A 13,735-nucleotide genomic window follows, 5' to 3' on the forward strand; every position below is an offset into this window, starting at 1 on the left:
TAATTGTATGCTAACTAACATGCTGCACTGCAAAATGAGATCTTAGAAATTGCACTTAAAATAAGACTTGTTAATGTTCAACTCGTAAAACAATTTAGGTTTAATTCTAATTGATATAGCTATATTTATTTGCAAAATACAAGGCAAATCGTTACTATTTTCAATTCAGTGTAATTTGTTGGCCTTCAAATATTTACACATGTATTTTGTTTTGTAAACTAGTCTCTCAGTTTTCTGCATTCCAAGAGGAATCTTTATTGACATGTTTCTTACACTATGTAGAAGTGCAAGACATTATTTTTGAGTATGTAACCTTTTCTGTTGCAGAATTATGCGCCCTTGAACTATTTATATAAATTGTACTAGCACCTCAGTTTTGCATCTTTTTCATCTTTAATAGCTTTCGTTGCTTGATCTTTATTATATGACTTTCAGAACTGGTCAATTTAATCAACATATTTCTGTAATGTCTTGCTTTAATATTGTAAGGACAACTTTAAAGAAAAAACACACTGTGCATCAGAAAAAAACTGCATGACGTTTATTATTTATTTTATCTGGTTTAAGTTTTGATTGACTTCTTTGAAGCAAGATATTCTGTTATATTATAAAATACCCATTATGAACGTGTGTAATTGATGTTCTAACCTGATGCAGGTGATTGCGAAAGCTACAAGTCTGGGCTGTTTTATATTGCATATAGCGGTATTGTTGTTTATTATGTTTACAATCAGAATTAGTTGAACAAATTTAGGACAAGGTTTAAAGGGACCCCATCCATGCTTCAATTACAGGGGAGTGAACAGTTTGTTGTGAATGCAACACATTTAGCTGACCAGCATGAGCATGCAAGATACACCCCCAGAAAGAGTGTACGCAGCACCAGCACCATTATTGTCGGGTAAGTGAACAGGTTTTTTAGCATATCAAACTATTTAAGCCTTGCTCTGAGAAAATGGGACTTAACTCTTTGCATGCTGGGAAATTTGTTGTCTGCAAAAATTTTGTCTGCTGAATTTCTAAAATTAGCATTTTCTTTGATTTTTTTCAAAGAATACTATCAGAAGAGCAAACAGTTTGGATCCTGATGAGACGCCACGTTCTGTGGCGTCTCATCTGGATCCAAACTGTTTGGAAAGGCCTTGAAAATTCAGTTCCAGCGCTGAAAGGGTTAAGGCATGTGCATAAACTGTCGTCCCAGATTAACCTGTGCTGTCTGCAGTGGAAAATTAGGTGCAACACTTTCCCCTTAAACTGGATTTAACTTTGAAGACGCTTCATTTAAATGAAAAATACCAGAAATGTGGAAAGTGTTATCCCTGATTCGCCTTTGCAACTTGTGTACCTAATCTGGGTTGACTTTTTAGGCACTTTATTTAAGCCCAGTTTTCCCAGAATGAAGCTCATATCATCCATTATGAAGGTGTAAGAATCTGTAGTTAAGTGCACAACCTTGTTATAGATGTCACTTAAATATGTGCTAATTACCCACACCTACTCTTCTAGCTACAGCATTGTGTGTATGTGAGTTATGGACAGCTTAAGGGCCTAGTTTTCACATCCTTCAACTTTTAAGTTCATTTAACTTGTTCATTTCTGTTTACGTTTTGCTATTTTTGACCTCAAGAAGTCTTGCTTTATAATAGAGCCTCTGTCTAGGAAAATGGTGTTTAATGCATATGCATTAAGTATTGTCCAAGATTAGCCTGTGCAAACTGCACATTCTAATAAGTGAGGACCCTTTCCACCTAAACTGGATTATTGCTAAGAAGCAACTTCCTTTAAATGTAAAATACCATAAAAGTGTGTTGTTCCTCATTAGCCTGTTTGGACTGTCCTGGCTAATCTGGTACAACACTTTACCAACATGCATTTAGCCACATTTTCCCAGAGCGCAGCTTAATTGTATAAAATCATAGTTCTTTCTAATAAAAGGTACTTATAGGCTTATTTGAAAGTAATTTTAAGGCTTATTTTATGGTTAACAAACGAAGATTTGCTCTCACTCCATTTTGACATTCAGCACAAATTAATAGCTACTGGTTACATTGTATTACTTTAACTTTAGTGTGGTGCTTGAACCTCAAAATATGTTACAGGTTAAATAAGTATGGGACAGGTATACATCTCTAGAATTAGTACAATATATAATAGTTTAATAAGTATGGGTATACATCTCTAGAATTAGTACAATATATAATAGTTTAATAAGTATGGGTATACATCTCTAGAATTAGTACAATATATAATAGTTTAATAAGTATGGGTATACATCTCTAGAATTAGTACAATATATAATAGTTTAATAAGTATGGGTATACATCTCTAGAATTAGTACAATATATAATAGTTTAATAAGTATGGGTATACATCTATAGAATTAAGTACAATATAATAGTTTAATAATATGGTATACAGTCTAGAATATAAATATATAATAGTTATAAGTATGGTATACATCTCTAGAATAGTTAATAAAAGTTTAAAGTATGGGTATACATCTCTAGAATTAGTACAATATATAATAGTTTAATAAGTATGGGTATACATCTATAGAATTAGTACAATATATAATAGTTTAATAAGTATGGGTATACATCTCTAGAATTAGTACAATATATAATAGTTTAATAAGTATGGGTATACATCTATAGAATTAGTACAATATATAGTACTTTAATAAGTATGGGTATACATCTATAGAATAAGTACAATATATAATACTTTAATAAGTATGGGTATACATCTCTAGAATAAGTACAATATATAATACTTTAATAAGTATGGGTATACATCTCTAGAATTAGTACAATATATAATAGTTTATAGAGTTATTGCCCTATCGTTGTGTAATATATCAGGTTAGGCTAAAAAAAAAACGTGAGGCTTGCCAAGCCGTTGTTTTATTCGTGCCAAGTCTGATATATTTAACAACCATAGGACAGTAACCTGTTTTCCTCTTTAGTGTTCTTCTACATCCCCATTTTGAAAGAAATAATAAAATATCATTGCTTCATCGCTGCATTTGTTTGTAGGAATGACTATGTGTTTGAAGTCTTAATCATGCGACATGAGCACTTGCACCTAATATTTGTTGTATCTGATTATATTTTACCAATAATGATAACTTTAAAGTTGATTTCAAGAAATATGACCTACCTCCAAAAATTGACTGATGTTAACCTTTTGAACGTTATATAAAAAGTATATCAGGTACCTTTTTATCCGGCAGATATCAATGTAGTGGTATGATTAAATATTATAAGATGGTTATTGTCCCCTACCGGTTTCACTGGAGGGGACTTATGGTTTGCGCTCTGTCTGTCTGTCTGTCAGTCAGTCACACTTTTTCTGGATCCTGTGATAACTTTAAAAGTTCTTAATATTTTTTCATGAAACTTGAAACATGGATAGATGGCAATATGGACATTATGCACGTCATTTCATTTTGTTTCTATGTCAAAAATTCTGGTTGCTATGGCAACAAATAGACTAGAAATACTGCTGAAAATGGTGGTTTTCTGGATCCTGCTATAACTTTAAAAGGTCTTAATATTTTTTCATGAAACTTGAAACATGGATAGATGGCAATATGGACATTATGCACGTCATTTCATTTTGTTCCTACGTCAAAAATTCTGGTTGCTTTGGCAACAAATAAAAAAATTCTGACAATGGTGGAATTTCTGACAATGGTGGAGCCGGTAGGGGACTATATTGCTTTGCAATTGTCTTGTTTTAGATGCTTTAATCATGTTTTCCTATATTTGTACCTTAGTGATGATACCGGAGATCGATACCGGGATAGTCTTAATATCCCGTTCTTTTTCCGTCACTCAGTTTTCCGGTGAGATTTGGAACGTTGCCAGTACTAATGAATTAACAGTTTAAATATTGAAATATCATTAGATTAATATTTTGATTTTGAGGTAGTTATGCCATAGGTGTACTGTTTATCTTAATTATGTCGGGTATTTTTGGTGTCTAATGAACTTGAGAAGTGGTGAATAAAAAGTAACTCATTAACAATTTTGCTTTGTAAATATGAGATATCTTTATAACATTTTTCAATAGCCTTTTGTTTTTCTCTTTTTTACCTGTAACATAAATATTAGTAATGATATTTATTTATCGAAATTATTTAAATAAACCTCACAGTAATATGTAGTTTGCCTTGTGTATAATCTTCAACATTCTTAAAATATTTTAATGGAACTTTTTTACAGTTTGGCAAAATGACATTAAAAAAATTAATCATAGCAGGGCTCACGCAACTGGGCGACTCGGGCGATTATATCGCCGCGGCTTCCCTGTAATCGCCTTGATCAACAGCACCGGCGATAACCACTTCGCCCTAAACTCTGGCAATTATCATATCCGCAGCGCTATCAAAGTTGCTTCTGTTTATTACCGAATACACGCCGACGTCAATCAACTGACCGAATCGACGAAACTCCGCCCCCTGGCGTAGTAAATTACCTATTGAAAGTTGATAAGCAACCATTCACAGCGCTCGTCATACAAGTATTTGGCAGGGTTCTCCCCTGACTAATCAGAGCGTGGGTTACAAACTCCATTTCGGCTAATAGAAAACATGCCGACACCGGGCGAGACACTTTGTTAATTGATGACAATTATCGCATTCAATGACCCCAAAACAATGTGGATTAAAGAATGTCGGTCTCTATGTATTAATTGGTATCTGTTCTTGGTAGACAGGTATGTATATTTTATGCTCCTCGCCCGTATTGTCCGTTTTTCAAACCGTGAAAACTTGCTTTTCGCGAGTAGTAGATGGCTTAAAATGGTCCAGGACGGGAAAAGATGAGTTGATGCCGACGAAAAGTGCGAACAATTAACGTATGTCCCCAATTATGACGAATTTGTATACTCATTATCTTGGTCATGATCATTCTGAATCGAGAACTCGGACTGTAAACACAAAATTAACTCGGACTGTTAGCATCAACATACTAAAACAATATCCCGGAAAGAGAAAAATAATGCATTTAATATCAAGCGTACTTTCGTTTGACAACTGATCATGTACGATGTAAATTTAATTTTAGTGCAGATTCGTTCATACGACACACGAACACTAACTCCGATCCTTATAAAAAAGACAGTTCCTCTGTCTATCGCAACCGTAAATTTAGTTTTAGTGCAGATTCGTTCATACAACACACGAACACATATCGAATATAATACTTTAAGATACTGGCCTAAACGCATCAAACGCAGTCGCATGACGCGGCTATGAAAGAGTGATTTAAATGTGTCGAAAAAAATCTAGGTAGATCAATTCCCGCGTCGTTGCGGTAATGTTTGTGAAAGTTGTTATTGTCATGCAAACTCGTTGATTTAATCCAATGTTTAATGTTAGCAAGTGTTTGTTTTTTAATTGAATTGTAAATTAAGAGTCGGTTAAAGTCTTCGGAAAATTTGCACTCCGTGTGAATTGACAGTTTGACGTCATCAAAGAATAGCCGCTTCCTGTCTGAAGCAATAATGCGACAAATTTCTCGCTGACAAAATTGGCTTCCTTTGTCTAGCAATCAACATGCCGAACTAATCGTGTGTTTGTTCCTCATTGGTAATCGTCCAATTAAATAATAGCACGTGCATAGCTCCGCCTTCGAATCTTTTGCAGAGAACGGAGGTGGAGTTTAACTGTTAATTGACCAGGTGGTTTACGCAAGTTGAGTTCAGATGTGCCGAAATTATTATGGCGGACGCCCGTGTTTACAAAATTCCTAAACGCGTATATCGTAAATAACGGCAGTGTTTTATTTGATTATTTGTACTATTTTATCTACTTTTATATCGGGTTTGTTTAATATAATTAACATGTTAAACAATATTAATGCGGCACAGACTCGGAAATAAATTTGATGGGGTCGCAATTTTACTGACGCTGATTTTCCTATTGTCAGTAATTTTTACCCGAAATAAATTTTGAGAAGTCCTTGAAAGTCCGCAAGCTGTACTATAAGTAAAAAAGTGCTTTTTGTACTGAGCTGAAGTGCTCAAATTCAAACATACATGTATATATTGAGTTTTATGCTTTGCTCTTGTGTCATATGTATGAACTGATAAATAAGTGATTATAAAACTGATTTTTCAACATTATTTTCTTATGTTTTTATGCTTATATTTTTGTCAGTAATACATTTATTAAAAGGAATGATTTTATTACTTTAGTTCATACACATTAACAGGTCATGGTTCACAATGGTCCATCGGTGATCGCAAAAGATCCACTTCTCCCTAAAGCTGCCCCACTTCTCCCTCTCCAGAGCTTAGGGAGAAGTGACTTCTCCCAAAAATTGGAGTCTAGCTTGAGCCCTGCATAGATTCAAAAATGAATGTTTGCATTATATTCAAGTAAGCAAAATAACACTTCTGACTGAGAAATATGTTTTTAATATATGTTAATGAATTGATAAACATTATTTAAAATCTAAAAAATAATAAAAACCTTTGAAATGCTTTTCATCAATTATTTAAGCTAATTAGTGGTTCTGAGCATAAATCCCAGGGCAGGAACATTTTTTATGCCCCGGAGGCATATAGCAATTTTCCCGTGTGTTATTTCCTCAGTCCTTCTGTAAAAGGTTAAAATGACGTGTTTCGTCTAACATCAATTATGCTTACTACATTTTGTACATAGCTTTGATACTTGCATAGATTGTTATCTATAGCATGATCATCTCACCATCATTACCTTATTTTTCCCTTGACCTTGAGCTACTTATGGACTTTGACTTATTCAGAAGGTCTAAATTCTTGGTTAACCCGACATGATGTGTTTTGTCTAAAATGGTTGCTATTTATGAACACTCTGAACACACCACACTCACCTGACTTCATTTTCCCGGTGACATTTTTTTGGACTTTAATTATGCTCCCAATTTTTACACCTGTATTGATAATCATAATGTCTTTTAACCTTATCAACAAACCTGTCACCACCTAAACTGATTTGACCTTGACATTTTTTTGACCTAATACTTAATTTTCTTGGTTAAATTTAAATGATGTGTTTTGTCAATTCTGCTTGATTCACAGCTTTGATACTTACAGGGATGTTATCAATGAATAATCAACACACCTTCTTTTGACCTTGACATTTACCTCCTTTTAGACTTTAAAACCTTTAAAACAGTTTTTTCCTTAAATTCATTGAATTAGAACACAACTCTACAAACAAGTTCCTTTAATATGCATTTGACTGTGCCAAGTAACACAACTTGTACATCATTCATTATTGCTTGATGGGCTGGTTATGGTTTTGAGAAATGTAACGAAAAAACATGGTTTGATACCTGGCTGTTTCTTGTTTTAAAATGGATACAAGGACTGATTTGTTCAAGTGTGCAAACAAGGCATGGGTGAATGCATTTGTTCAGTGTGTCAGTGTACACCCCCTGTACGTCGATAATCCAAACTCAGTTGGATAATTCAAACTGAAGAATAAAATGTCGGCCGAAACTGAAACTTTAAGGTAGGTGATTATTTAATCATTTCTGCTAATTGAGTAACTATAAGGACGTTATTGTTCTATACATGTGATTATGAATGTCTGACACACACATGCGTTTTGAGTTCTGCAATGATTGATTAGTTTTCTAGTAAAAAACGATATATTTGTCTTCGGAAAATGCTAATTTTCATGAAATGCGACCTTTGTGTTGAATTATTTACAAATTAATTGACAAAAGAGCGAACGAAACTTTAACAGAGATATGCCAAATTATATCATGAATGTCCTTTAAAAGTTTACTTTTAACACCTAGTGTGTTCTGTGTTAAAATCATGTCTTTGCAGGAAGGGCATAAAAGTTTATGGATAAATCCAAACTGATAAGAAAATTTTTGTGGATAATAACCAAACTCAAAATGGAAAATGCACAAACTGCGATGTATTTGACATGTTTTCCAGACAGGTTGGATATTATTCTTTGAAAACAACTATTTATAACCAAAAACTCAAACGATGTGTATAATGGAATATAAAAAATACTTTCCACGAACATCAACATTCATTTATTTGTTATTAGTGGAATAAATGTCAATGGAATTTGCATTTATATACCATTGAGATAAGAAGCAAAATAAGCATGCGAAATTGGCTTTCCACGCACACAGAGATGCCATAGCACGTGTTCCATGTCATTTTGGATAGCATGAAAAGCAAGAAATTTAAAAATGTCCCTACTTATTATATGATCACTTGATTTAAAGGAATTCGAGTCGAAGCTGCATGTTAAAGTGGCACTTGCCCTGCTGATTCGTCTATTTGTCACCATATAAGAGGTTGCGAATATTATTCGTGGCATAACTGATCTGATTCATTATACATTATATCAGAAAGATATCATCGAATTGTACCCAAATATTTAAGGCAATATCGACGGCTAGTATAGCATTTTACTTTCCGAAATATATTTACACATTGAAAAGAACATTTTAAATGATTTCTAAATACACAGGCATAGATATTAAACATCTTCTGTAAATGATGTATTTTAATAATAATAATAAAAAGTTTTTCCCGTTACCTTTTTGGCCTGCGCGTGAAAATTGAAGTAGTAGTAAAACATTTACGAGTGAATTGTACAATACCCCACTATGCGCATGCTAACTTACGATAAACAACTTTTAACGGCATTTAATCATAGAAAGCTTGCGACTTATATATGGACTGACTTTGAACCCTGTTGAAACCTTGGTGGCAAAAATATTTGTGGACTTTTAACTATTTTTCTTTCCGATTTCATCAATTACGTATTATTTCTTCCGATTTTATTATAATACAATTTGGACTTTTTTAATTGTGAATATTTGATATTTCATTATGTAGGGAAATACCGTTGATTCGCTCCTTTAAACTGATGACAAATAGTTTTAGAGCCGGGGCGATGGACAGGCACTTTGATTAACTTTTTCTATCACTTTGATAACGCCATTTTAAATAGCTAGTTGCTGATGTTGTTCATCTATGTTTTGTGGAGTAATATCAGCATATACTTTTGTCCGATAATATAATTGCCTGGTTGTTTCATCTAAGGTAAGTTCTCTAATTTTTAATTTTTCTACGTAATGGTTAGTTGTGTTATGGATTAGTATTTCTTTCAGGCCTTTAAAGAACTCTGTACAATAATAACATCTGTAGTTTTCAATTATCTTCTGTTTTACATGAAAAGAAAACGAAATCATTTTTATGAAGATTGTTTAAAATTGTGCTACAATGTTTTTGTTGTCAGCAATTAAATAAATCTCGAAATATTTTACAAGAGTCTTTATTTTACATAGAGCTTTACATTAAGACATCTTGCAGTTTGGTCATTATCCATCGACTTCCTAATGTAAGTTTGGAATTATCCATACACTAGTTAGGTCATTATCCAATTGGTATATTCTTGTCCCAAACAAATACGAATATATTGCGTTTTCGAGCATTTACGCCAATCAAATTTTGTAAATACATATATGAAAGGTAAATACATAAGTCCAAGCATTAAAACATAAAAAAATATTCGATTATAATTGTTTTCGGCTTCAAACTTTCGACAATTTCATTTACTTTTTCCAGATTTTCAAACGTATTCATTTTATTTCGATTTAATTGTTTTTAATTATTATGGGGTTTTTAGCGCATTGTATCCGGAAAATAACATTTTATCAAAAAGAAACGTTTATTATGTCACAACTTACCTTAAATAAACGGGTTCTTATAAATAAATGACTGGGGTCTTTATTTCTGTCGCGATTTTTTCTTCAGTTTGAATTATCCTACACAGTTTAGATTATCGACGTACAGGGGGTGGTGTAATGGGTATAAAATAGACAGAAATCTGTCTGACTTGTTTCCCTTTCCAAATGGTAAGTACTGCCATTTGAAAAGCCAAAAATGTATATTAGCATAATTTACCAAGAGGCCTGACAAGCCAATGTTTCTATCATAGGATAAAATCATGATACTTAGTTATTTCATCTGCTATCCGTATATCATGTCCTGCCTTAATTGTGAATTTTGAATGCATGGCATGCAGACTCCAGAAAAGGCTGCGGCATTGTCATGGGTAATAACTGCATGAGGTTGTCTTGTTGTTATGTTTGATATGTAAATGTGGACGGTTATGCATTAGTGATATGTCTCAGAGAACATATTGCATGCCTTTTTAGCTCACCTGATTGCTCAGGTGAGCTTTTGTGATCGGTCTTTGTCCGTTGTCTATCTGTCCGAGCGTCCATCATCCACATTTGGTTTGTAAACACTCTAGAGGCCACATTTCTTGTCTGATCTTCATGAAACTTGGTCAGGATATTGGTCCCAATAATACCTCGATCAATTTTGAAACAGGGTCATGCTGGGTAAAAAACTAGGTCACTAGGTCAAAAAAAAGAAAAACCTTTAAAACACTGTAGAAGTCACATTTCATGCCCAAATTTCATGTAACTTTGTCGAAATGTTTGTCTTAATGATATGTTGGTTGAGTTCAAAAGTGGTTCCAGTCCGTTGAAAAACATTGCCGCCAGTGGGCGGGGCAATTTTCCTTATTTGGCTGTAGAGAAACTTTGTTAACACTCTAGAGGCCACATTTCTAGGTCCAAATCTTACAAAAACCTTGGAGACACACGTAGAATTAGCATTACTTGCAAATGTTTGCATTGCAAAAAACCCATGCAAATGGACAGCACTCAATCAGAATTAATCATATTCTCACACTGCAAAAGTAAACAGAAGAGAACCAATCTAATATGCTCTAGTACTGAATTTTCAACTACCGGTAAGCAATGAACAAGGCCTTGTAAAAAAAGGTGAGAGAAACTAGGGCCATCTTGGCCCTCTTGTTTGTTTCACAATTGAAGTGATATTATGTCATATTTATTAACTTTATGTCTTTGTTTATTTTCATTATATGTCATTTAAATTATCACTGTTTTTGTTTTTGCATAACTGTAAGTTACAGTATATCATGTGTTATTTGCTTGTTCTTCCCTCCTTTTTTATTTCACATATTTCTTTATAATTATTTTAATTATTACTGCTCTAGTTCTGTTATTTATCATTTTTATGCACCTAGATTGAATGATCGGGGTATATTGTTTTTGGCCTGTCTGTTATTGTATGTGTCTGTCATTTTGTACCAAAACTTTAACCTTGGCCATAACTTTTGCAATATTGAAGATAGCAACTTGATATTTGGCATGCATGTGTATCTCATGGAGCTGCACATTTTGAGTGGTGAAAGGTCAAGGTCATCATTCAAGGTCAAAAGTCAAATATATGGCTTCAAAGCAGCGCAGTAGGGGGCATTGTGTTTCTGACAAACACATCTCTTGTTTCAGATTTTATTGACAGCATGATTTTGATAATGAAGTCTAATGAAAGTACAAAAAAGTTATTACATAGAGATGGTCCGTAAGAATAATAATGAACAAGAGATGGTCCTTTTTTTTTTAAAGTATCTTTTGCAGGTAAATAAAAAACACCATTATTATGTTCTCTAGTAGCCTTTTAACACTATACCATTATTCTTCCTCATGTATTTTTTTGTGTTTTAGATCTGTGGAATATTGTGACATTCAATATTTGTATTATACAATGTATTTGAACATTTGCTCTTAAAAAACTTCCCAATAACTTTGTTTATCATAGCATAACATAACATAAATAAAAAGCTTGACAAAGCCAATTCGACCTGTTAATGATTTTCTGGTATTTGTCTCACTCCAAAAAATAATGTCTTACTCACAATGTGATTGGTTACACTCTCTATGGTTACCAGGAGTGATGAGAATTTGACCAATGGTCACTCAGACAGCAGCCCCGAGAGCCCCTTGCCGGACAGTGCCAGTCCCAGCCAGTCCCCGACCTTCCCAGGGCCCAGACAGGCCCCTGACCAATGGCACCGCTGAGGCGGATACCAGCAAAGAAAGTGTTGAAGGTTAGCTGGTTGTAGCATACGATTTAGTATACTGAATATTATTGTGTATTATCTATATATAAGCTTTTAGTATTTATATTATATTTTAGTTATTTGTAATTTGATAGTAAATAACTATTTTTTTATCAAAAGCAAAAGTTTTTAAACACTTTCTTGAGTCTGTTAGGGGCCAGTTGTAATTATACTTTTATACACAAAGGGTCACTTATTTGTGGAAAATTAATGTTTAACTCTTAATTAGTCTTAACTGCAATATTGATCATTGATTATAATGATGGAAAAATGATGTTGATTGTAATGATGATTATTAATATTTAAATAAAGATTGAAACACCAGGAGCAGTCATATCAAAACCTTGTGAATGTTAATGCTGTTTAACAGTTAATGAAAAAGATAAATAAAAAACAGGTTAATTACATGTATCTAATGTTTTAGAAATCGATTATGAAAATGAGGAGTTCATCTCCCAAAAACCTGAGGATGATGCTGTTGAGGACCAAGTTGCAGCCAGCAAAGCAGAAGGGGTTCATGCTGAGAGACCTGAAACTGTTGGTAACAGAAACTCCACTGCAAGCAATGGCTCTAACACAGCAGTCAAAGGACTGGCTGCAGGAGCGATTGAAGCAGACAATTCTGAAATTGAGCCCATGATAGAAAGGGCTTGGAAAGTTAAAGAGGAGGAAGAGCCCAAGAGGGACCTTATCACCATCAACTTAAAAAGGCAGCAGAAGATGCTCATGAAGTTGTTGAAGAGAAAAAGGTTCTTGACGATGATGAATTCTATGACCAGGTAAAGTGCTTAAGAAGCAATTCTGATGATTATGTTACCACTGTTAAGTCTACTGCAAGTATTGTTCTTAAAGCTGATCTCGATGTTGCAAAAGCTGAAGAGAAAAGACATCCACATAAAATTGGAATAATTCGTTTCAACAGTATGGGTGATTTAAACACTTCTCAAGAATATGAGCAACACTTGGTTGTGTTTGCTGATGACATGAACTGGGATTATGGGACAGGATATAAAGAATTGACAAGACAAGGTAACCTTGGAAACCATGATGGAATAAAAGGTTGTAAAGATCTTGCTGTGCAAGGTTTCAAAGTTGATCTTGACAGTGGTAATATTACTGAGTATAGTGAAGATTATCATTCAGATATGGGTACAGTTCCCAGTTACAGTAACTCAGACATAATTATTAGACCAAATCTAAATCCAAATGTTAACAACAGCTTTTTTACTGGTAGGGATGACATAGTAGAGAATGAGGATGTTGTCATAGAGGATGAAATAGGTAAAACCTTGTTATACATGGATAGTGTGCTGAAAGAAAACTCAGTTAATGAAGCTCTTGATACCGATGATTCATTTAGTAATTTGAGTCTAGATAAGTTTGATGTAGATGCATGTCATTCTGATAATGGTTTGTTTGAGTACGTTGGAGTGGATAATATGGTAGCTCCAGACCATGGACGCACAAACATGTTGCTAGAGAGTTTCCTTACAGGAGGTAATTGTGTGCGTGTGTTCATTGCAGGTTTACTTTTTTTCTCACATCTCCTATCCTGTTTTACTCCATTTCCTTGTGTGACAGGGTGCTTTTCTTTTATTACTTTAAATATGTCATTGAGAAATTAGTTCTACTTATTTCATTTAAGAGCACATAATTTTATGTTAATTGATATAAATGAACGAGGATTTACCTTTAACTGTATTATGTTTGTAATGTTGTGTTTTATGCATCAGTCAAATGATGTGGATCAGTATATAGAAAAACTGTGTA

The 13,735-nt window shown here is 33.7% G+C and overlaps 1 protein-coding gene across 1 annotated transcript in view; it reads left to right on the forward strand.

Annotated features, from left to right (window-relative positions):
• The window catches only part of LOC127859705 (amphiphysin-like), a 73,113-nt gene that overhangs the window by 43,761 nt on the left and 15,617 nt on the right, over positions 1–13,735 (forward strand). Inside the window, exons 10-14 of the mRNA XM_052397213.1 lie at positions 795–901; positions 3,779–3,847; positions 11,795–11,919; positions 12,390–12,506; positions 12,632–12,744. Of these exons, the coding sequence (XP_052253173.1) occupies positions 795–901; positions 3,779–3,847; positions 11,795–11,919; positions 12,390–12,506; positions 12,632–12,744 (531 nt within the window). The remainder of the gene's footprint in view (positions 1–794; positions 902–3,778; positions 3,848–11,794; positions 11,920–12,389; positions 12,507–12,631; positions 12,745–13,735) is intronic.

The sequence above is a fragment of the Dreissena polymorpha genome, chromosome 15, assembly GCF_020536995.1.
Source record: "Dreissena polymorpha isolate Duluth1 chromosome 15, UMN_Dpol_1.0, whole genome shotgun sequence".
NCBI lineage: Eukaryota > Metazoa > Mollusca > Bivalvia > Myida > Dreissenidae > Dreissena > Dreissena polymorpha.